We start from the raw sequence: 27,071 nt of genomic DNA on the forward strand, positions 1-27,071 counted from the left end.
TTCACCAGCGAGGTACCGTTCTTAGCCGTCCTCTCTCCGGCGACGGTGAGGACTCTCCTCGCCGCAGCCTTCGCAAGGCCGTCCGCGCGCCGGCCGCCGTCGATCGACCCAGATCGCAGCCGCGGAAGTTTGTCGACCCCGCGAAAGTGTCGCGCGAGAGTTCGGCCGACGCGCAGACTGAGATCATGTCTGAAAAGCCTCAAATAACCGACTATTACTCGACAAACTTCATGCCCCTACATACTACGAGCTACGAGCTACGAACGAGAATCCCTCCCCCCTACCTTTGAATCGATAGATACTCGATGTCTGGAATGGTTTTTTAATTACGAATTATTAAGAGTGAGAGAAACTTTTTTTTAGTATACGACATTGCTGCCATATTAATGTTTCAACATGAAAGCAGAAACGTCATTTTAGATATTTCCAGAGTTATTTTTTTAATATTTACATTTCATTAAGATTCACAGTATTTCATTAAATGACATGCATTTTTCTGGCCAAATCAAGTGGTCCATTGCCGTCGCGGTGGAAACGCTCGGTTTATCTATCGTTCATATTAACCCTTTGAACGGTATCGCCGTACATGTACGGTGATAGTTATATACTTACAAATTATTCGTATTATTATTATTTAATATAATTAATTTATTTAACTAATATATTTATTTAACATAAACAGAAAATTAAAACATGACGACCTAATGAAAAAATACAAAGTAACCCAACTCATCTCTCAGGGGAAAATAAGCGGAAGAATAAGTATAAACAGACGTCGCATTGTTCCATAGTTTGTCTGTACTTGGATATTACATTATGTTCTATAAATATAATATAGCTATCCTTACCGATATTACTACAGACTTCTGATATGAGAGTATTGGTCAAAGTATATTCAAATCCAACAATTATCACTTCTCAGAAGTCAAATTGATTTAAACTTTTTCATTCGTACTAATATTATTTGACGTATCAATAGTTGTATTATTCAGTGAAGCTATATTTTCACTAGTAAAGTTAAAATATATTTTCACCATTAGATATATGATACTATATTTTTATTAACGAAAACATAATTTAACTGATAGGCGCTACTGAAATTATATGCTCTTCTAAAATGTCTATGAAACTCAAATTGACAGTTGGGAAACGTAAATTTGCTGTTTATACCCAAACCTAACCTACACGAATTAACCAAACCCAACTTGACCTAATGAAAGTTACAATTTTCAAAGTTACAATACATATGACAGCTATCCTTACCGATATTACTACAGACTTCTGATATGAGGGTATTGGTCAAAGTGTATTCAAACCGAATTTTGGTCAACAGGAGGGCGCAAAAACAATTATCACTTCTCAGAAGTCAAAAATTCACGGCAAAAGCGCCGTCGCAATGGGAAAGCTCGGTAACGAGCGTTCTAAACTACCATTTTGTATACAAATTTATAAGCACGAACTGGTTTATAGTACATATTTTTGAGTAACGCAGTAGCAGGAGCGCGCATACTGAGTGAGCAGGTCGCATTAGATAATCTGTGAAGCTGACAATTATTTTATTATTATTTTTTGTAATGCTACTCCCTTTTGGCGTAATCAATGAGATTTGATATTATTTTATTTGTTGAGTTGTGTAGTGTGTTGCTTAAAAATGTGCTATCGGTGACTATTTAATTTAACTACTACCTAAGCACGTTAATAATAACAAATTCTCTCTAAGACTATTAAGACCTTTAGATGCTCTAATTTTATTGGCGTATTTTTGAGATTTATTGCACGTGCTTAGAGTGCTTATAAATTAATCTAACCATGCATGCAGACATAATATAATAAAATAGTTTTTGAACTATAAATTCTTTCGAATTAAAATCTCAGATCCTTATCTGTTATTTCCTAACTAAACCACACATAAACGATATCATCGCTTTATTCGCAAATGACGCGATGAGCATTTTATGCTCTTATAAAAATACCCATCAAATGGAAGTTAGTCTTTAAAACATAATAAATCGACAATGACTGGAAACTGCAAAGCACACTAAAAGCGTCGCAGTATTGTTTTCTCGTAAAAGGGATGAACTCATATGTATAATATTTTCCAGTTATTATTGAAAATAAATAACTAAAATAAATAAAAATCAAAACATATACTCTTGCCTTAAATTAAATAAGAGACAGGGAGGAGAATTAAATCCCAAATTTAATAAATGTATATTAATATAAAAATCCACTAAAACTATTCAATCAGGCAAGAGACCATTGACCAGAAACTAAAAAAACATTATGCAGATGACACATAAATTGCAGCGAGAGAGTTTGAAGCCCTTTAAAGTTTAAAATATAATTTGTTAATGCTTGTTCAGTGATATTAAATATTAAGATAATCAAACTTTTCAGGCTTTCTTAAAAGTAGAATTATTTCAATCATTTTTAGAACACAGAATGATATTTCTCCCTCAGGCTTTGCTGAAAAAAATGCGAAGCACGATCGCTATATTAGGTAACACGCTTAGGAATCCATGGTTTCGTTCAGCGATTCAAACTTTCAACAAAAAAAATATCATATTCGACTACGGCTTAGAAGAGACGTAATTTCAGAAATTATCTTCAACAAGGAAAATCAATAAGAAACCATACTAAAAGCACGGAACACCCGTATACGACAGTTTAGTCATTTCACAATAGCTTACATACTTCCCCTTCCACCTATGTACAATTCCAAGTAAATTAAACACAAATATGTGCGAAGTACAAGAGAAAAACAATACATTCATATAATCAATATGTAATCTGTGTATAATTGTTTATTTATGATATCGGCAATAATTATAGAGCGAGGGTTCATTGTATCATACATAAAATAATACCAATTTGTATTGTAATATCTGATTATGAATCATGTGTAAACTTTTCAACTAGAAATCGATGTAATTTCTAATAAATAAATCGATAGCCAATATCAATTTTGGCTTTCGAAAGAGAAGCAATTACGTTTCGACGAATCAAGTATACGTATAGCACGTGTCGTTAGAAATCAAACGCATATGAGATTCGGGCGAGTATGATTTCCAGCGCAACATACATAAAAAAAACGCAGACGTAGAAAAAAGGCTACATATTATAAATAAACATGAAAATATTAATGTAATAAACATGATATATTAAAAATAATATACGATAGATAAGTATAAAAAGAAATACCACTCACGTTAGTGAAAGCGTGATGTCTAGGAGGTCTGGAGTAGGACTGTCGGACAGTCTGCATTTCAAGTTGGCATGGGTCTGAAAAATCAATAAAAACGCACACATTTAAAGACGTCTACCATATTCATCATAAAATTGTTCGTTTTTCTTTTGCAGTACAACACGGATCAATGAAGCATTTTGTTGTTTTATTTTCTTCTAGGGTCTAAAGCAAATAAACTGAAATTAATTTTCAGAATTCGAAAGAGAAAGTATCATATCGGATCGTGACTTTATCTAGTACATTATCTTTATCTAGTTTACACGTAAGCTCGTCAGTTTTTTTCATTCAATGTGTTGAAAATAAACGGCAGAAGTGAAAGATTGAATTTATCGTATTAAAGTGTATATTGTATTTTTTTTTGGTTAATACATTTTTTACTAAATGATACTACCACACAGTGGCGCAGCTAGGGGAATGGGTGGATAGCCCCGAACGGCACTTGCTTGAGGGCGGCATTTTCGCGATGCAAGGACCGTTCGTAAATTGTGGCTCTTAAACTAAATGCGTTAAAAAATAAATATCTATATATGTGAAAACAATAACTAAGAGTTAAATAAATGCTCTGTAGATATAAAATGTCAGTTTCTTAAAATCGGTAAAATTTGTAGTTACACCTTTTGTAAATTTTTTATATGCATATAATATATGAAAGGTATGTAGCACATCTAGGGGGGGGGAAGGAGTCAAAAATGGCCGCCTGACCCCGAAAGTTTTGGTATATTGAAGACAATTTTTTGAAACATCAGATTTTGTATTAGATAATTGTATGGGGAGGGGGTGGGGGGTAAAATTGGGGATTTTCCTGGGTGTCACAAACCCAAGCTACTACAAAAATGTAATATTTTCAGTGACATATACATTTTTATTTGCTACTTGAATCCATATTACATAACAAATATTTATTAGTATATATTGCATTTTAAGGAAAATTAAATAAATACAATAATAAATAGAACGAAATATTCTAAATGAAAATGAAGACACTGAATATTTTAAATAATGAGACTACAAATACCACGTAAAACCGCTTCTAGAAAAAAGAGATTAGGGGTGACTCATCAACGAAATTGCAATAAATCATCATAATCTCTCGGAGTTCCTTTTCCTTCGACAAATTCCAGGGACGAGGGATTTGAGCCACGGTCGCAGTCGCCAAGGAAAGCCGCTACCACACACACACTATTTGTTATTTATGTCAATTATGCTATTAGCCTCAATAAATCCAGAAGAGAGAGAAATATATAAGCTCAACTACAGCAAGGGCACTGCACGTATAAAATACGAAAAATACTAGTGGATCTTTGTCATTTTATGTAGTTTTTGTCTACTGAGTAACTAGGTTGCATAATGTACACAAATGGGGACATGACAATTACACATTTAAACAATTAGTTGTGTTGTTTATAAGTAAGTATTTCGTCACTGTAAAATGTATGTCATATTACTAATAGCGATAAAAAATTAAAGATTATATTTAAGTAAATCCTTGCACTTTGAAAGCTATAAGGGATTATATAAAGGGTCGATTAATATCCAGGGTGCAATACAACTCGATGAGTATTACAAATTAAGATAAATATATCAGAACTTTTGATCACTACAAAAGCAATAGCATTTTAAGTATAATTAAATGTGATTAACAACGGAATTATTTTAAAAGATATGTGCATTTAAATAAATACTTTGTTCCATTAAGCGAATTACTTGTGCATTTAAGTAAAGTTTTAGCCAATGCTCGCTCGCATCTAATCTATCAAACAGTAATGCACAAACAATTTGTTTTATGAAACAATTATTCTATATATTGTTCATTTAAATTGTCCTGTAATTAAATGAGGGAATAGTATGTACGAGATATTTCACCTAAAATATTTCGAACACTCTAATTAGGATATTGATCACAAGTATCATGTAAAACCGCTTCTAGAAAAAAATAGATAAGGGGTGACTCATCGACGAAATTTCGATAAATCATAAAAATCTTACAACTTAAGCACGAATTATATCAATTATTTTAATAAGTTATAAACTAGAATGGTTAAAATGGGCAGCAATATGCAATAAATACATATAAAACCGTAAGCTTAATACCGTTTGACGTATATGGATTCAGTGCAGTAAGTTACACTGTATCATACCAAAATACTATGGATTTAAAACATAGTAATGAATTTCGCCATGTTTATGTAAAAAACCTATATCCTTATTCATATAAAAAAATAACATTTTTTTCCTATAAAACTCTTTTCTTGGTCAAGATATGTATATTAGCATCTAACAACCATCGTCACTCAAATTCTCTAAAAAAATGATATTCTGAAACTTACTTAAAGAAAAAAAGTATTACTATTCAATTATATGATTTCTTGCAGAAGTATGTAATAATAGTTTATAATTAATAAAATATATGTCACTGATTTCAGTCAGGTGTCTCACTACAAGTTGTTGATTGTGTTGACCCGGTTTAACGCATGAAATGTGGCAGCGAAAGATTTTAAATAAATAAATAAAATGTTGCCTGTATATTATGTGTGGCCCGAAACAAGTTTTCTTTATTTAATAATGTGAATAAGGAAAGTCAAAATGTTGAATACCCCTAGATTGAAAAGTCATTTTTGAATTACCCAGTTCAAATGTTTAACCGCAAATTGTAATTAAAATAAATAAATAAAATTATAACTAACCGCCAAAAAAGATTCGCCATAGCTGGTCTTGGTATTAATATATTATATATTAGGGGTAATACCAACAATGTTCGCCGAGCATTGGCACTTGAATGAAAAAAGATGGCGTCATAATGACATTCAAACGGCATTAAAACAAAAGATGTGGGATTTATTTTTCAAATAGAAGAAAAACTATGCCTGATATGAGAATTGTTAGGGCCACCTCATATGCTGCAAAATTGAATTAAACGAAATAAATCAAATCGACCTTGACCCGTTTGATGGTGTGGCATTGTAGCATTCCACGCGTGCATTTTTGAGCACACGCGATTATGTGTGCGTGTGCGTGCGCATTCGCATTCGCACACCAGTGCATTAAAAAAGCGCTATAAATAGCAATTTGCCGAAACGTCATTCGTGGCAACGAACGACGGAATTCTAGTTTCCATAACCGACACGACGGTCGCTCAAATTCACGTAGTGTCGATACACCCGAGCGTTAAACTAAAAATGGCCGACGCTGTATGACGATAGTGAAGCTATAAGACAACAGACGCGTAAAAGCGATGACTCGCGCTCATAATCTCACGTTTTGCGCTCGTAATCTCACGCAAGATTGCACGCATTAAAAAAATATATTTGTTACTTAAAAAGTAATCGTTATTGTAACATTTTGAGGCAATCTTTACATTAGTAGCTTTAGTTCAATTCTCAAATGCTAATGTAAAGAAAGAGTCAAAACTTTAATAGAAAAATAAATACAAACCAACTGTAATAATTGCTCGCAGAGATTTAAGACTGTTGTTAACATAAAAAACATCAACTAGAAATGAAACGTAGACAAGAAAAATCAAAATGTAGATATTCCTCTTTTTTCTAGATATGTATATAGAAGACAGTTAGATTCTCTATTGAATTATGATACAAGTGTGCATTAAAGTTTATAATGTTTTCGTTTAAACGTGTTTTTAGAATATATCCATTTATTGTTTTATCAGCGTCTCTTATATATTATTATAACACCATGGAACTTAAATCAAATAAGAAAATTATCGTGGTTCTTTGCTGAATTGTTTTTTTATTAATATTTTCACAAGTTAAGAAAATATATTATTTTAGAACTTGAGAAAGAAAAAGCTTTAGAAGTGTTTTTCATTATTTACTAATCGTAAAGGCTCTTTTGTGTGGTATGAACAATGTATAATTGAAGCCAAATAAAATCCTATAAAAATGTTGAAAATACCCAAACAAATTATAAGTCTTAAACAGAACATGAATACTAAAAAGAAATAATACCAAACAAGTCAATGAGATTAAATACAATATAAAAGGTAAAACGGTATATTTATTACATAAAGCTATTGAACAAAAAAAAAACAAAGGGGTGATTGTAGCATTGTTTTAATTTTTTAATAGTATTAACATTGGTATTAATGAATGGATAAATAATGACGCTAGTCATGCGCTAGTCAATTGGACGCATAGTTTGTGTTTAACGCATTTTGTCACGCTTGGCCAAAAAGTTTATTTGAATAGTAAACGATAAAATATACCAAATATTTAAAAAAAAAACTTTAGTCGTATGGTAAATATAAAGTATTACTTTGAAACTTTACACCTTTACAACTTCTTATAACAAAAAATCTATATATGAGTAAATTGGTATGTCGTCGAAACAGATATGCAATAGTCGCAATGGAAGCCCCATGAAGAGACAAGACCAAAAAGCACGCCAAGTTCGATCGAATATCAAAGTTCTTCATTGATTAAACTAAATAAATCATTACGAATATTTGCCGTTGATTTGAACGGTTAATAAGGATTGCTGTTTTACGTCGCTTGCACCTATGAGACAAGCGAAATAAAATAACTAGAATTTAGAGCAAACGACTTTTGGTTTTTGCATCATGATAACATGCACCGGATAATTTCACTACTTATTATAAACTACATCTGAGTTGACATCAAAACATAGGTGCTAAAGTCTTAATCAAAGAGCTAAGACAAAAAAGATTAGACAGTATAATCCACTACAATATTTTTGCCACCATTTCAAACGATTAAAAAAATTGCTGTTTTACGCCGTTTGTGATAGGCAATTTTAAGAAGGAAAAAAAACAAAATTGTGGGCGAAGCTTTTAGATTTTGCACCACGATAACGCACCGGTTCTTTTTAGTACTAATTTGTGACTTTTTAGTCAAAAACTATACATTTAAGAATGGGTATGGCATCGAAACAAAGATGCGAAAGACTCAATTAAAGCGTTTCAAAAGGCTAAGACCAAAAAGCACGTCAAGTCCGATTAAATGTTAACTCTATAGTCCAATCTGAAGAACACAAGTAGAATTGTGTAACAATTTTAATTTAAAATAATACATTTTTTTTATATGTATATATGAAAATTATCGTCACTTTTTTTATCACACCTTAAAAATATCACAGTAAAATGCGTTTATTTACGGAACGATACATTACATAATATAAATAGTATGGTGAAGTCATCGAACGAATACCTAAGTAGCATTTAAAAGTAGTTTCAGGTTGATAAATTAAAAACAGTACCTATGTATGTTTAAATATAGTATTATTATCATTACTAATAATAACCATTTTAAAAATAGCAAATGAGTAGTTTTCATGGAATCAAAAGAGAATCAAACTGTACGACGTTCCAATGAATCATTCATTGAGTCATAGTAAAAAAAGGAACTGTATTACAAACGAGACACAAGCTCCCCACTATTTCTGTAAGTATGCTCACATGCACTTCCTAAGTTATGACGCTAAAGAAATAATGACAAAGAAATGTCGATCACGATTCGAAATTGGCATTATCATACGAATATTCGTGACATACCTTATCAATGTCGCGTGTGTGACACACACGCATTGTTCTGCTGCGGTTCAAAGATATTTTTTTGTTAACAACTAAAACAACGTGATCCGTGATTTTTTTCGCAATGCACTCCCTGGACGTTCACGTTGAACAGATAAAAAGCGCAGATATCTGGTGGCAGGATATCCTGGTAATAATCTATCCTGACAATACAACGGCGATAAGAAAGAATGCTCAATAATCTATTAGAGATAACGTAAATATTTGCAACAACAGCATACAAAAAATAATACACAACACGTGCGATGTACCATTCACCAGAACTTTTAACTTGTTTAGACTATACACAATACTGGAGTTGTAATTGTGTCAACTCCTGCGAGAGTAATTATGATAATGATGTCAAGATTTCGACGAATTCTACACCTATTTATAATTGAGTAAACAAAGGGAAGTAAATTATTGCCATACTTCACTTATGAAGAGATTATAAAAATATTCAATGGATGACTCAAATAAATTGATATCTAATAATTTAAAGTTCATATTTAGTCATATAAAAATTGATTATTTAGTTACTCTAGTCTTACGCATCGAGCATGGCATATATGGATAAAGAGAATTAATAACAACTGATAACGTTGTAATATTGATTAGATGGATTTTTTATTGTTTAAAATACTAGTTTTTAATCCAACGTAAAGATAACTATTTTTTATATATACATTGGGAGGTATACAAGCATGACTTGTTACATAGATTTTGAGAAGGCGTTTGACAAAGTCCAATATAAGTATTATCTACGAATAACAATACTGGCAATAAAGCGATATTTTATCCCCTATGAATTTTACATCTATAAAAAAATCTGTTTTATTTTATTGGTCAGATCTCTCTTTGTAACAACACAGACATTAGCCCAATGTGTTACAACGGGAAAAATAAGACACTAAATTAAAATCATTCTGTGAATTATTAACAGCAAATTATTACTTAATCTCAAAACTTCTTCAACGACAGCCCTAATATCCTCACTAACAACCCCTAAGGGCTACCCGCGCTTAAATAGACGAAATTTTTTGAACCGCATTTGACACTTTCTAAATTTAATGGCACCCATGCCCATTGCATTACAGCTGTTTTTACCTGCTATTGTCATATTATGACCGTGTTGAAACTAATAGATCCTAATATAGCTAAATTGATATTATTTTATCTCTACTGCCTTTGTTAATTTAGTGTTGAAAACATCGAAACAAAAAATATCCCATTACTAAACAGCATCATTGATATGTCTACTGTTAAATGTTTGGTGCTAATAATTATGATTTACAACTACCTAGTTTGCTTATTTTTTTATCACTATATATATTTGTTAAAGTAAGATTCAATTTATTCTGAGGCGAGATAAATTAAATTTGTCATCTCAGATCACTCTTTACGCGGCGTGCGATCGCGTTTTATACAACTTGGAATATTATCTCGGTATTGTTCGCACTGAATCTATTATAGAATCGCTGGTTGTTTCGCGCTTCGCGCTTTTCTTTTTTGTTTTTCTTTATCAGCTTATCAGTGTATTTTAGGCTTACAAAAAATATCGGGCATCGTGTTTCGTACATTTTAGAATAATAATAATTATTTCAAATTAACACGGCGTAATCAAACTTATACTCAATAGATGCACAATCTAGTTCGATTTCATTTGTATTATTTATCACGATAGTTTTTTATGAGATTTATAAAAAAATAATCGGTGATGATCGAACGGAATAATCAGTATAAATTAATCATTAGTTATGATCTTATAGATATGATAATAATTGACAAACAGTAGGTTCATATTAAATTAGAGCTCAAATCTTTCAGGTATTAGTCACTGATTTATACCACTGGTCTATTGTGCTACTTACACAACAAAAAATCATGCTAATTCGCAGGGGTTTTCCCAAAGTATCCGTTTAAAGGCACGAACTGTGTATATATTATATTTTAATTGTCTGTTTCGAATAGTTTGTTGTCGCAAATTAAATTAGACATACGCCTATTTTGCTGGTGATGGAGTACCACTAAATGTATAAAAATAAACTTTAATCAATGATGATAATTGAGAGGAGTTGGAAACGCTCATATGTAAATTAGCAAAAGCCTGTATAAGAGCGTTAACAAATAAATCTGTCTTTATATAAGGCATAGCGATCAGTTGGATGAAGAAAGGACGAAAATAAATCATGCGTTATCGTGGAAGACTAAGATACAATGAAAAGAAGGGCATTACTGCATTATTAAATACAATAGATTGATTATGAGAAGCAGTGTTTCAAGCCTTATCACCCAATGTAAAAGACCAGGAAGAAAAATAAGAGCTTCTTGATTTAAGAACCTTTGAAAAGGCACTGCCTCTGTATTTATTACAATACTATAGATTGCCAACGTGCAATTAAAGAAGAGTAAAAGAACGAATTCTGCCAATGGATCTATGTTAAAAATTTTAATGTCTAAAACACTCCAAAAATTGTACTATGCATAATGGTTTGTCATAACTTCGTTCTATATCAGTTTGTCTTAAAAGATAAATAGGTTAAGTTATTGTAAAACCTTTATAAATATGGTATTTTCGTACTCTATGGACCAATTAGCAATATTAACATGAAGTAACACCGCAAGCAAATTAAGAGGTGATTGGTTTTTTTCTAAAATCCATGAACATTCACGCACGCAATTTGGAAGCGCTGATATGCGCCATTAAAAATTATTTTCTATAATTAACACACATCTTCAGACAAATCACAGTTCGTTCACATGGACCGTTAAATTAATCTGTTTATGCGCCGCCATTACGTTAAACCGTTTAAAAACAAAACAGATTGCTTTTAATTGCTTATTGGAAGCAAAATCATCGTCTAAAAAAGTTGGTAGTATTTTGTGTCGAGACTCGAATAAAATCCATATCACGCGTCACCCCTTTTTGCGGTTACGACACAACCCCTCTAGTGGGAAATATTTTGATTTTGGACACGCTCTAACGGGGTCAAATCGTCGAGACCCATACGAAATTACCATTGTAAATCCGCCAGAGTTTTCTCCATTTTCCCGAAAATCTCACTCCCTGTCCGCTTATCGCAGAGATAAGCGCACGAATTGTTGCCTATTTTAACCGTATCAGCCATGAACACTAACACAAATTGAAGTTCCAACTCGTCATTGTTTCACAGCACTCGAGAAGCACAATATTGAAGGCGATTGCATCGCCAAGATGATGTCACCGAGTTGCAATGCTGAGGTCACGTTCCGCGAATCATTATCAAAGCACTTGGATTCTCCGTTAAAACCAACCTATTTCCGTTGTATCCATGGCTCTGAAAGATGAGCAACTGACGTCTGGGTGATTGGACAAGGTCCTGCAGTCAACTGGCGACGAGCTGCTAGTCGAATGCCTTACGAGCGATTATCAGTTTTCTCTGATGATAAATACAAAATGACCGTCGCCATGTTGGTTCTTATCTATTCATCGAACGTTATCGGCTACTGCTTCGTAACGCGAATTGTTTCAAATAATATCGCAATCCCGAGCTTGACGACACAGGATAATCAAAGTTTGCGACACATATCTCTGTGAGTACTTTCACAGTGACGAGTTGTTTGAAAAAGATAAAGTCATCGAGAACGATAATTAAATCTTCAACATCATTGAAGCTGGTTGTTTATATTATCAGAATTAATTATGTTATCTTAACATTGTCATATGAAGCAGAAACATATCGGAGCCAAATAAATAATGTTTAGATAAAAATATTCGACTTAAAGACTTGATAGTTATAGAAAAATAAACATGTCTCTCTTACTCTCTTAATCCCAAACATTCATAATTCAATATAACTCCTTCTTATAACTATCTACTGTTTTTTAAAAATAAACATTTTCTATTGAATTTAATTGAAAACAGTGTAAAAATACTTTGACTATTAAATATGGCATCAATATATCTAACATAAAGACAATCAATGCTGTTTTTCAGTCGACTACTATTACCTAATTACATTCCAATATTAACAGTATTTCTGTAATATAAAAAAGCACTTCAATGACGATGTTTGCAGCGGACAAGATCGGAGGGTGATCGGAGGACATGCTTTTAACAAATACATATGTTTATTACTAGAAAAAATGGCTTAATTACATAAGAAAATTACCAGTACTTCGGTGAATTAAAAAAGCATTACGATGCAGCAGAAAAAAATCAGGGGGTGTTATTTTTTTTTAATTCCTCGAATTGCTTTTAACAGACACATATGTTAAGGTCTAGGTATTCGGAAATTTGTCACAAAAATATTTTATATTTCATATATAACGATTTAATGCAAAAAAATACTGTAAGGAGTTGCATATGAGTTAAATATGAGCTTTTTTACTCATAGAGATAATTATTCCATATTTCCTATGAGCGTTAGTATTCATTCATTGCATTTTCGGCGTATTGTCTACTTAATGAAGCACTTTTTTAATTTGCTCAGGGATGATGTCGATGCATTTTTCTGCCCGAAAAAGTCGCGATCGCACCCCTTATTCTGATCCGTCGCGACCAAGATGTCAGTGCTTAAGAACGCTCCTCTTCTCAACGAGCTTGCCAAATATGTATAATACGAGGAAGTTTTGTTGATTATTTTAAAAAGCACATGTGGGATGGTGCTCATTTATTTTAAATGTACTATATTTATTTTTATTTATTTTCAGCGATGGCTATGAGGAGCTGTAAAAATAAATCTGGTTTAGGCGTGCACCATAATTGTTTTTCAGATTTTTTATGTATCTAATGGCTGCCATTTTAAAACGAGATAACGAATCAGCGTGGATAATAAAGTGAGAGGACAATTTAAATGAGCAATATATATAATAAAACGCGCATTTATTAATCACTGTTTAAATATCGAATGGGTGCATTTAATAAATTATTTGAACTTCCAAAAAAATATAATGTTACCTAAAACAAATAATATGTGCATTAAAATAAATAAGCTGAGCATTAGCGTTGGTGTGGTTATCCATTTTGAATTACTATAACTAACTAAATCAATCATTTTAATGTAACGGCAAAAGTAATAAAATCTTGACGTCGCAGTAAAATATTTTAAAACAATATTACGATTTAAAATAGGTGAGAATCGAATGAAGTGTATCTAAATCAAATTTTGACCAATAGGAGAGCGCAAAAAACAATTATCACTTCTCAGAAGGCAAAAATTCACGTCAAAAGCAATAAAATCGTGTCGAAGCCGTCGCAGTGGGAACGCTCGTTACCGAGCGTTCCCACTGCGACGGCTTCGACACGATTTTATTGCTTTTGACGTGAATTTTTGACTTCTGAGAAGTGATAATTGTTTTTGCGCCCTCCTATTGACCAAAATTCGATTTGTATATACTTTGGCCAATACTTTCATATTATAAGTTTGTAGTAATATCGGTAAGGAGAGCTATTATATTTTTAAAACATAGAATATTATTCATAGAATATAGTCCTAAGAATTATATAAACATAGTGTAATATCGAAATTCAGACAAACTATGGAGCAATATGTGAGATGCGATGTCTGTCTGTACTTATTCTTCAGCTTATTTTCCCCTGAGAGACGAATTGGCTTAATTTGTATTTTTGACTTGACCTAATGGAATTTTTAAAACTATAATTAGTTTTAGAACTTTTATTAGGTTATTTTTTTTGGAACAACAAATGGACGTTTCGCAACTGTCAAATTGAGTTTCATAGATATTTTACAGTTAAATTATATTTTCGCTAGTATAAATATTATATCTATTGGTGAAAATGTATTTGGACTTTACTAGTAAGAATATAACTTTACCGAAAAATATAAATTCACTGTAACATTTATTAATCGGATGTAAATAAATAATGATACGTATATATATTACTACATAATTTTACTAACACTTGCCAGATAATTTATATTTTCACTAGTAAAAATGTATTCCAATATGATTTTACTAAAATGATATATTTAAAAAAAATATTTGGGATAAATTTAAGACTGTTTTTTCTAGATTTTCTTTTAGGAATAAACACATAAACCAGTTATTAAATTACCGATAATACAATCTATAAAATTTATATAATTCAGCTGGCGCTGTTGTTGATTTTTCGTTATTTTTTTTTGCCTCTTCTTTAGGTATTTGATCTGAAAATTCAGATTGAATACCTAAATTTACTGCTACCAATTAACATTCGTTGAATATTGCCTCTCATGTTTAAAATTTTTTAAACGTTCAAAAAGCAATAAAGTCAACAATAATTTGCAAACAAACGGAGCTGCGTCAATAAACTACAATCTGTCCCTTTGAATAATAATGTTTATTGTGAAAATACTTAGAAAGTGAGTGCTTTTGAAGGCAATGTTCCGCTCCTTTTGTTTATTGTATGTATAAACGAGCAGCAGGAACTTATACCTGAAATACATCTAAAACAAATGTAGTTTAGTTCAGATTCATTATTTGAGGTCGATTTTTACTTTATTTTATAAATATATTTCCCCGGGAATTTTTCCCCTCTCCCCCTCCCCCTCTCGGCGAGCTTGAATAACAGTTCTCATTAGCTACAAAAGTATTGCTAAATTATTCTATAATATATTTTGTTCAATGAAAGGTAAAGAAATTAAAAAGACAATATTTTATTACGAATAGGTGTAGATATTTTATGAAGGGCATTCATGACAAAGATTGTTTAGCTGTTATTAACATTAATTATAGGTTTGTCTACAGATGATAATAATTGAATATATGTTAAATCATATCTATGCTCTTTGATAATGGAACTTAATAAACATGTTTTTTGTTGTTCTTAAAGTGTGTCCAACAGCAGAGAAAACATACACTCTATAAATGAATTGTTTTAAAAACAATATCAATTATAATTCCATTCCATGATGCATGCTTGTTACTGGTTACATAAGCAAGTACAGCAACGACTCGTTTCATCGACGATCCGAAATGGTATCGTCGCAAAACGAGGTTAGCTCGAAAATATGCCATATTATATAAACTAGTAGACCTGTTTTTTCATCACACTTAATCCCCACAACACATGAGAAGCCACGTAAAAATACACATTGTCATTTTTTACACACATAAAACATAAATTTGTGAGCAGCTTATTTGCCTTTATAATATTGTAATATATCTATCAATACTCCCGCATTGTTCCCGAGAGTTCCCAAAGACCGATCGAGCTATTGATCGGCGTTCGACTGTACGCGAGCGTGCGGGTATTCGGCAATTAGCCGAGTTTCATTACCGTTTCCCATCAATTGGACCGGTTTCATTCAAGAAATGAACGACACAATGGCGGCCGACGTAGCCGAGATTGAATAAAAAAATATTATTGTATTACAATTATTATATTGGGACACAATACGCGGCCCAAAGTTTACTAATCGCTGGCGCGGACCGTTGATCTCTAACCCGCATGGTCGTACAGACAGACACGCACACAAACAAATCGGCGTCCATTATTATTGTTAATTATGGAAAACTGCGATCAATTGGTGAAAGAATTTAGGCGTTAATTCGCTCCTAAAAAATTGGTTGATAAATCAATTCATAAGAATTCATAGATTGTTTTGGAACCGGTTTATTTTGTCATCGCAAAAGAGACAATCTCTACCTAAATCCAGCTCAGTTTTGTTTCGTCTTCGTTCGTGTAACAACCCCAAAATAAAAATACTCATTGGTATTTGGAAAGTATAATAAAATATCTTGTCGACATTGCATGCTATATTAATGTAATGAAATAAGAGCGATTAAAAACATGTGTTTATATAAGGTAAATGTGTGGTAAAACTCGAACGTATCATTTTTGGTAAAACAAATTTTGTTCTGGGAATTTATCATCATAACATTGCTGAGATTATTCCAGACCATCACAGAAAATTGCGAAGCAAAAAATCCTTTATAACACCTAATGATATATATTTATTTAGATCTCAGAAAAAATATAATGTAAAAATTCAGGTTATCACAAATCACAAAATAAATATGTATGGAAATGAGATAAATTAAGCAAAATATAAAAATCAAATTATTTCTATTCTCAATAATAAATATCCGCTATTTTGAAACTATATGGCGGATGCATTGTGAGTTGAACTAGAAAAAACATGTAGTATTGAGATGCACGATGAATCATTTCGTGCATTTTTGTTGTTGTTGTGTGAGTCATCGCCAGGCAATACATATACAAGGTAGTCGCAAATTTTTGTTTTGCCTATGAAGAATTATTTATATTGAAATTTTATTTTATTTTTTTAAACGTTTTATATAAACTTCTGACATAAAAAAATAAAAATGTTACAATAGAAAAAATGCGGGGTGAGAAAGTAAGAGCGCAAAGCGCATATTCATGGGCGCATAGCATGGAATAGTTGCCGACGGGTCTATATTTAGTCATCCAGCATACGAATGCAGGACTACTTTAATGGCATGAATCATTTCGAACATGTTATGTGAGTCATCGTCAGGAAGTACATAAGCGAGGTTGTCGCAAATTATTTTTTTGTCCATGAAAAAATATTTATTTTAAGATGTCTTAAAATCTTTCCTAAAGAAAACTCTTAAGATAAAGGATAATAATAATGACACGTTGTGAGCTACATTACAAAAAAAAAACAAGGTAAGAGCGCAAGACGAATATTTATAGGCGTCTAGCGCGAAACGCTAGAAAACATTTTTTACTTCCGTAATTATTGTAGTAACATTTTTTTAATTTTTAAATAATCGCCATTTTGAAACAATTGCAAAGTATTTTCTTATATAAATCAGATAAACCTTTTTTCTTTCAGTGTAAAAAAGTCTACGCGCTCCGAAGATGTATAGTCAGCATACATCACCGGTAAATAAGTAATTCAAAATGAAAAATATCAATATTATTAGGAAGCAAATATTTTAAAAAGAGTCAAAATTGATACGCAACAATAAATTATTGTAATGGTAGATCAGGCTAGCTTATGAAATAAGCAAGTATATTTTCATAATGTAAACTTGCATGTATGATTCAACTGTATGCTGACGATTGATATTTTTAATTACTAATTTACTGGCGATGTTCACTGACTGTACATCATCGGAACGCGTGAAATTTTTTACACTGAAAGACAAATATTTTCTAATTTTTATAAAAAAAATCACTTTGAAATTGTTTCAAAATGGCGGTTATTCAGAAAATTAAAAAAATGTTACTTTAATAATTACAGAAGTCGAAAATGTTATATAGCATAAGAAGTTTATAGCATAAAAATTTTTTAGCACACAGTGCTAATATATAACTCTAAAACATACATAGATATGCATGATTTGATCTATATTAGTGAACGGATGAGAATAAAAAAATTACCAATTAATGAAAGAAACGAAGTAAATATATTATATTTATTAATAATTTTGACATCACGATCACTGAAAATAATTCTGTAATTACAAAAAAGTCTACTTTAAAATCAAAAAAAATTTTATAACCCAGCCCCCCAATAACACGGTAAATTGAGATCGTGCTATTTGGGTGCGTGTAGTTGGGGACTAGAAAATACTCATTATTTTTTTGTAATACATACATACGAGTCAGGCGCTTGTGGTGAGATATCCCCACTTTGGCTCGCTCACACAAAAAGTAACGGGTACCCAAATAGCACGTCCGTAATTTACCGTGTTATTAAGGGGTCTACTGTAATAATAAAAAAAATAGCAATTTTTTTTTTACAGGAGGTTCCAAATATATTATTGTATAAAACTAGATTAAACATATATTATGCATATTTTCAGTCATCTAACATATATGCCTAGAATTTGGGGGTTTAAAAGTAAATTTAAATTAAAATTACTTTGAGCTATTCAAAATGGTGCTATGGAAAAATGTTAAATTTGCCTTTCAATGCTTACACGAAAAACATAAAATTTGCCTATAACTATTCTATTAAATAAATACTAAAAAAACAGCAACTTGATTATGAAATTAATCTGCAAATGATTTACATATCTCGCAGAATGAGTTATTTCTTACTCATGCATAAAAAAATGTATTTCATCGACTCCTTTAAATCAGTAAAAAATGTTATATAATATAAATTTAAATAAAAATAAATATAGTGCATCTAAAATAAATAAGCATCATCCCACATGTGTTTTTCAAAATCATCAAGAAAATATCTTTGCATTTGACAAGTTCGTTACTCACTCTATAGCTTGCAACTGAGTCACCGAGCGTCGACGGATTGTCGACACCACCCCTCACCAATTTAAAAAAACGATTTATTGAATATATATTTAACAAAAAAAAAATATATTGGCCTTTATGTTTTTAACATAAATTATTAAATCTCAGTCTTGGCCCTTCTTTATTATAAAAATATAAGTTTATTATATCCAGGTGGTATATCTGAATTTATGTAGAATAGACAATTATTCTTTCAACGATCGCATTGTTGTTTTACATCGAGGTTTGGTTTTTTAGACCGAAATAACATTTGTTAGCTGACACTATTTATCGTTTGATCTCCTGGATCGATTAGTATATTTTAATATAAATAATCTGTCAAAAGATTGAGCAGGTCCAGCGCATGAAAATATAATAAAAACTCGCAAGTGATGATTGAGACATACAGAATTGCATTTATTAAGATGAAAAGTATTCTAGGTGTATGTTCCGATTTGAAACGTATAGTTGTATATGGTCTGTATCGCTTTACGAATGCGAGACATGAACTGTACTTGTGGTAAGTATAAATAGATTTAATTTCCATTGAAGTCTGTTGTTATAGTGCTTTTAACTATCTCTAGAGATAAGACCAACTATAACATAGGAAGCATAAAAAGTATTGTCAAACTCTAACTAAGCCAATTAAGTTGTAGCGTATCTATACATTTAAGAAGAATCAGCTCCCCCATATAAAGCAATAAAGCGTGTCAGTGTCAATTAAATGCGTAGCTACAGAAAGACATCAAGGCTTATGATTACCAGAAAGGAAAAATATTTATTGGTTTTAAAGTGAAATCAAAGTAGATGCACCCTTTTTCTTTACTAATCATAGTTTTTAAACAAAAGTATATGAGCTCATAATCTGTGAGATGATAATGTAAAATATTGATTGATCATCTAAATGCAGGATTTCCTGTATTATTTTGTTCATTCATCAAACTAGAATTATATTTTTAAGTAGCCATTTTTTATTCGTCCTCTATTCATTTTACCCCTCGATTTATTTCAAACATTGAAGAGAAAGACCTAATATCATTACTATATACCCGTATACATTTACTAATATTTTTTGCAATCCAAATGTAGCACTAAGTATAATTCATAACTATTTTAAATTTATCGTATATTAATCATAGCAAATTGATAATGATAACTGTAGCGCTTATTGGGTGATTCATCGGGTGTTTTTGTCATAAATGTCTCATACATAACTTTCACCGTCAATGAATCATATAATGTCCTCTTAATGCTTTTTATGTATGTTTAATGGGTAAGTTAATAGTTATGCTTATCACTTATTATATAAACAATTTCTTCATTGAGTACTACATAATCAAAAACTCGTGCTATTCAAACACTGCTATCATAGAACTTGTGTGATTTGCGTTATCTATTAGATATTTTAAAAACACTAATTGTTGTTCAAAGTGTTTAAATTGTAATTGGCATGTACAGAACTGGCAAGAATGTTAATAAAAACAACTTTAGCTGTAAAAACTTAAGGTTGTATTACTTATAAACAACTTATGGGCTTAAACAGATTAGATTTGCTGATCTAATCAACTGTTTATTATCAGTTTATGTCAAATGTTACAATCTTGAAAAACATATTACATATATCGATAGAACAGCTTTAGAAAATACACACATGTTTAGAATAATAATATTCTTAAATATACGAAACACGATGCTAGAGGTTAAGTTTTATTTTATAAGGACGGAATAGTGTAGTCCGTAACGTCTCAGACTAATAACTTTGAGGTTGCTGGTTCGAGCCTCCGTAGCTGCACTCGAATTTTTATTTAAAAAAATGCGCTATTAATAAAAAACCGGCACCAGCTGCAGTGACATCTATTGATTATACATTATATTATAATTATTAATATAGATGTCCCCGATTTACCCCGTTGTAACGCATTGGGCTTACGCCTGTCAGGTTACAACGGAAGATTTAATAAAATAAAGTTTACTTATAAAAATAATAAGTTGTGAATTACATGAATATAAAGATTTTAAGCGCAAAGCGCGATATTATAAGTGAATCATTTATAAAATATTTAATCTAGTCTGTATTGCCTCTGGTGTTCTAAGATGTTAATTATCTTATCATGCTTCCTAAAAACTCATTTAAGATGACAGAAAATAAAAATGATAAAAGTTATGAGTTACACTAAAAAAATAGCGAGTTAAGAAATTAATTTTGAAAAAGAATAATAAACAGAAACAATTATATTAACTCACTTCCAGGCGTATACTAACAAAAAAACTTATTACTCAAAGGGTTAAAAAACAGTTTTTATGTGCTATAACAACTTAGGCATTTTTCAATGTACCGTTGAATAATCTACATTTACTGTATTGAAAAATTATCTTGTGTTATTTAAATCAGTCATGGTCATAACAACTAATTTAAGGTGACCAGATTTTTAAAATACCAATGGAGTACACTAAAAAAGGTCAACTCAGAATTTTTTGTTCATTTCGGGATGCTGTGAGAGCTAAACAAAATGTCTAGTCACCTGAATTAATAACAAACAAATGTAAAAGTAAAAAAAAAATACTTTGTAATTAATGAAATTCCATAAATTACTCATATTTCCAAAATAATATTGTGCAAATGTGAACTTTTTCAATGGCTGGTATTGAAGTATAATTTAAATTAAAATTATTACTGATTTAAACGTACTGAGATAAATTCTTTAAAAAAACTTCTTTCGGTTTATATTATTTTAATTTTTTTGACACCATAGAAAATATACAAAGCAGCCTGACATAAATTAAGAAATCCCATGACATTTGCAGCAAATGTTTATTTCAAAAGCCATTTAGTATTACAAGATATTTGCCGAGGGCGGATTTTTTCGTTGAGAAAAATTACCAAAATAAAACATTACCATGACTTTACCAAGTATTATAACTGCTGTGTGGTAGAGCAAGTCACGGAACTGCGGAAAATGCGGAAAAAAAGTCACGGAACTGACGATGGCTAAGTTCATGCTGACACAACTGGTTCAATAACATATGATAGATTGAGATATATCCCACTAAATAACTTCTGGTAAAAAATATAATGAATAGTCAGAGGCTGCGTTTTTTTAATTGAGCTTTAAGCTGTTCTGCACATATTTTCATACATGACACGTTTTAGACAATTTCATTTCAGATCGTATTTTGTTAATGTTTTCTCAACTTCATCAAAAATACTTTCGTTTGTAGTTGTTCCAAGCAGACTATTTATAAAGGCTAATTTTTGAGTCAATTCAAGCAAAGCATTGACTCCATAAATCAAGAGCAGTAACTGAGCAATATATGTAAGGCCAGAGGTACCTTATCTACTGTTACTATTTCTACCTAAAATATTAATAATACAATAATTATAAATTGACATTGATTTGACAAGGGCGTTGAGAGCCGAAAATTTTTAGGAACCACTAGGTAAAGCTAAAAAAATATTTTGAAATCATTTGCTTCGCTATTAAATTGACTATCGATGTTACGCACAATGTGCTTAATACTTCTAGCAACTGTTCTCACAGAAAACCTGATAGATTTAAATAAGGCTGCAACAATCATACACAACTTTATTAATACATCAAGAATACATGGATTATTACTATCGGGGATTTAGTTACAGCAAAAAAATCCGTTTTAAACTTTTCTGGTCATTGCTTTTATATAAATTGTCAAGTGGTTAATCTGGTAAATTTATTTATATTTTTTAGTTCAGAAATAATTTTATCGCACAATTAAAATAATGCTTTGTCATCTAAACAAAATAAATATCCACGGGTAATAAAATAAGAATGAAATATCGTAAAAAAACGTTACATGAGGCACTGAAGACAATGTCAAATTATAACGGCGTAATGTCACAGCGGAATTCAAAGCAATAGGAGCACCACATACTCGAGTCGTATATCGCAACTCCTCGATGGTTGTCCGTTCCGTTATAACGCATACTTTGAGGTTTTAAAGAGTTTGAAAGTGTAAAATCTATTCTCAGCTGTAATTTGCTAACCCCTGCTTAGAGAATAAGAACATGGCAATGGTAAGTCCTGGAATATATCTATTATCTACCAGACACTTCTAGGTTTAAAGTGTAAACGATATACTATTCCTTAAAAGTGTTTATAACAAATGATCAGATTCATGTCTGATTCTTTATTTATTTTGTCCTGGTTTGGAAACAAATAATTATGGTAAGCCTAGTTGTATAGAGACGTCTTATAATTCCTTCACCATAAATTCTTCTCCCGCCCACGTATTGTGCGGTCAAACCACTTTTTTGCCATAAAACGCCACTGTTTATCCTATTCCTTCATACTCTGGCTGCATTCAAAGATTTGTTTAAGCCGATGGAGATAAATGCGAGTGTTTAATTTCAGTCGTTGTTTGGTTTCGTAGACGTTTTTAGGATCGAAAGTAGGGGACTGTCTGCGTACCGTTCAGCAGAGAGATGATAGAGGGGGCGTACCCTCCTCCGGTGGCAATGGCCTTGGTTAAGGTCGTGACGCCAGATTATGGCAGGACAAACGAATTAAAAAATCTCAGAAGGTGCCCCGAGGTTATTGGAACCACAATTTAGCATTTGAAACAAGAACAAAAAAAAACACCACAACAAAACACCGTAACTAACCTAACGCAACTAGCCGATAGTAAGTGGTATTTTTTTCTTTTCAGATAACCTCAAACAATCTGGTGTGACATGAAAACATGAGTCAACAACTTTGACATGATTTGTTACTGCGCACAACGTTGATTTGCTTGACTAAATCGGTCTGTGTTTAAACTTGCACTTTCATAGTTTCGTCAAAAAACACCAAGTGACAAGGCCAAGTAAATTGGGAAGCTAAATACTTTTTTAGCAGAAGTCATCTGTCATTATATGGTTTGAATAAACACTTCTTCGTGAGGTGTATTACTTTTCTTCTACTACAAATCTACATTATTTGAGTGAAGGATACCAAAACGTTGATTACAAGTCAACACATTCTTGAACTTGACATTCTCGACGCGTAAAAGTAATACTAAAGATGTTATGTCAAATCAAAAGTGACGAGCAATTCACTCGCTCTCCCTTGTTTAGTTCAGTTATCTTTCCCAGTTTTTTAACTTCGCCATTTAAGTGACGTAACGTCGATTCCGTATCTTGAATTCTAATGAGGTATGTACTATTTTAAGCGATCCAAAGAAACCGAAGACGTGCCATAACAGATCAATCTTCAACTGTGCATTAGATAGTTACCAGTATATAACAATATCCATTATAAATATTTACAAATAGTGTACAACCTTTGCCTTCACTTCTTTGTAATATGTATAAAGTAGAGAGCGAGCATCAAATTCTTGGTTATATATACAGCTTGAATTTAAACAATAAAATGGGCTTACTCAGAAGTCACGCGTAGTTTGGGCAACGAACGCTGTATAGTTATTTTTAGCCAGTAAGACAATAAATGATGTCTTTGTTTCAACCCAATATAATTATCACAAGATTCTGTGTAATACTTTCTTTACCATACGGTCTGCCAAGATGTGACACCTCGACTTACGAACCGCTATACATACGAACTATTCGAGATACGAACTTTTTTTATATATTATTTTAACATCTACATACGAACCTAGATTCAAAACACAAACCGCGATGCACTGTGCTTGCGCGCGCGCCTAAACTATTTATTCGTGCGATGTTAGTTGTTACTACATCGCATTTATCTAAAATACGACGCGTGCGACGCACGCTGAACGTACATATTTGATTTTTGGATATAAATATCAATAACATGTTATGGAAAATTGTGTTTTGAGATGAGAACCACAGTCGGAAAGGAATTAAGTTCGTAAGTCGAGGTACCACTATAATATAGATCTCTACCCGAGTCGCAGCTAGCTTATAGTGATGACAATTATTTTAAGTCGTGACGGTAAGTTTATTAATAAACTTAGAAGCTGAAGTTAAAATTGATTCTGCCAATTTATAACACAGAGGGATAGAAAATGTGGTTAAATTGTGTCAAGAGAGACAATAAAATACTGGAAAGAGTTCATACGTGGAAAATACCGATGGGAGTCGAAGTTACTAGTGGAAGAGACTCTCAAGAATATTAATAATTAAGCCAGTAACGATTTTTAATCTCTCATAATCGTACTGAAAAATATTAATCGCATATTAACCTATTTGCTGCGACAGTTGCTTAACCTGAGTGTACCCCCAGCGCGGGTAAAATTATATTATTACAAGTTTATATTAATAAAATAAATCTACAAACACACTATTTTGATCGTATTAATAAACGTAAACACATTTTAATTTAAACTTATACAAACTAGTGTACTTTATATATAATATAATAATAATAATAATATAAAAATCTTTATTTAATTATTCGCACCAAGTTTGAAAGCTTATATTGACTACTACATTCATTAACTTTTGCTTAAAAAATGCAACATGTTAAGTCATCATATGATGGGCTTCGCGTTGAAAAGGTTAACCCATTCATTTCCAGAATCAGTAGAAAATTTTAAATATATATAATGCAGCTAAAAATATTAATGATGCTCTTTGTTATGTCTCTGCTATGTGCTTAATTTAAATATGACAGGGAAAATATGCTATGGAAAATATGCTATGTCTAAACAATGTTGCAAATGTTTCCAAGAAGGCCGTGACAACCGAGAAAGTCACATTAAGCATTAATGAAAATGTAAAAAACGATATTTTTGATTAGTAATTGTCAAATCACTTTTAGGGAGATTGCTCAATAAATTAGTTTGTTGTAAGTTTCATGAAGAGCAACTTCAATCTAGTGTCTCACTACCTATTAATTGTTGATTATTTTTGATCAAAATATTTACAACAAAAAATTCCAAAAAAAACTTTACTGAACAAATGTCGGTTGCGAATGCAAATAAAGCGGACAGGTACCCAAACACAGCGCCCCCAGATTGCGCATTTCATAAAATGACGACGTTGCATTTTTTTTTTTATTATATTCTAGAAGTTTTAAGAATATATATATATGTAATCATTAAAGCGCTTACTATTTTTGTTATCTTTACAAGATAAATAAAATTCAGTATGATTAATAAAATCATGTTATTACTTTTTATTAAAAATTCTACTTAAAAAATATAATTTTGTTAAGTTAAAGTCATATGATTAATTAGAAATGTGGAATTTGCAATCAATATTGTAGTCTAACTTCATATAATTATTTGGCAATATGGTTTTAAGCTTTATATATGTATACTATTTGTAAAGATTTACAGTGATTAAAAATAACTATATTCATAAATACCTTAAATTTAATAATAATTACTGGTATATTTTGAGCTTTATTAATGTTTTTATTTCATTAAGTAATTTATGATTTTTTAAAATCAGACGTATCACAAATAACTTTTTATACAAAAAAGTTTTTTTTATCATTCAATATATTATTTATAAAAGCAGATAAATTAAAATGAATAATAGAAAATGCACGATAAAAAAACTTTTTAGGCAAATATGTCACATACCTAGTTTTATTTATTATTTACTTTTTTTAAATATAATAAAATCTACCATATGTTTTCTGTAGAGAAATTTACTTGTTTTAATGACTAGGCATTGTTTATTTTTTTTATTGAATATTGAACATATGTTGTCCCAATATTTGTTTAGTTTTGCAGTTTGTTTTTTTTTTGTGCAGCAACAATAAATAAGTTAAAATCTATACAATTTGATAGAATGTGTTTCTATAAAAATGTTATCTACATGATTTATATGGAAAAACCCTTACACTGTTTTTTTAAAGGATTATTTATAGTTCGATATAAGTCTTTCAATAGTAAAATAATTTAAATATAAATAAAACATTGGAATTTAACTAAATATTACTCGATCATTTCTGTGTGCTAATATATTTTTAAAAATACACTTAAATTACATTCTAAAATAAATACATATATATAAACTATAAAATACACACAAGAAATCCCCCCGGTAAATAGTAGCAACGTGTTATTTGCACATGTTATTTGTTATTTCATTCTGGCTGCCATTTTCAGGTTAACTGTACTAT

The 27,071-nt window shown here is 31.2% G+C and overlaps 1 protein-coding gene across 10 annotated transcripts in view; it reads right to left on the reverse strand.

The window, feature by feature from the left end:
- shep (RNA binding motif single stranded interacting protein alan shepard) overlaps nt 1-27,071 on the reverse strand; it is an 86,844-nt gene that overhangs the window by 9,486 nt on the left and 50,287 nt on the right. For 8 of the 10 annotated variants that reach the window (XM_088191369.1, XM_088191365.1, XM_088191373.1 and 5 more), the window contains exon 2: nt 3,209-3,282. In XM_088191369.1, coding sequence (XP_088047495.1) covers nt 3,209-3,265 — 57 coding nt within the window. In that variant the 5' untranslated portion in view covers nt 3,266-3,282. Of the gene's footprint in view, nt 1-3,208; nt 3,283-12,083; nt 13,952-14,216; nt 18,338-18,361; nt 18,472-27,071 lie in introns of those variants that run through there. The other 2 variants (XM_088191363.1, XM_088191366.1) reach the window with 2 other exon arrangements.

The sequence above is a fragment of the Plectrocnemia conspersa genome, unplaced genomic scaffold, assembly GCF_051122295.1.
Source record: "Plectrocnemia conspersa isolate PC_06_02 unplaced genomic scaffold, ASM5112229v1 ptg000009l, whole genome shotgun sequence".
Taxonomy (NCBI): domain Eukaryota; kingdom Metazoa; phylum Arthropoda; class Insecta; order Trichoptera; family Polycentropodidae; genus Plectrocnemia; species Plectrocnemia conspersa.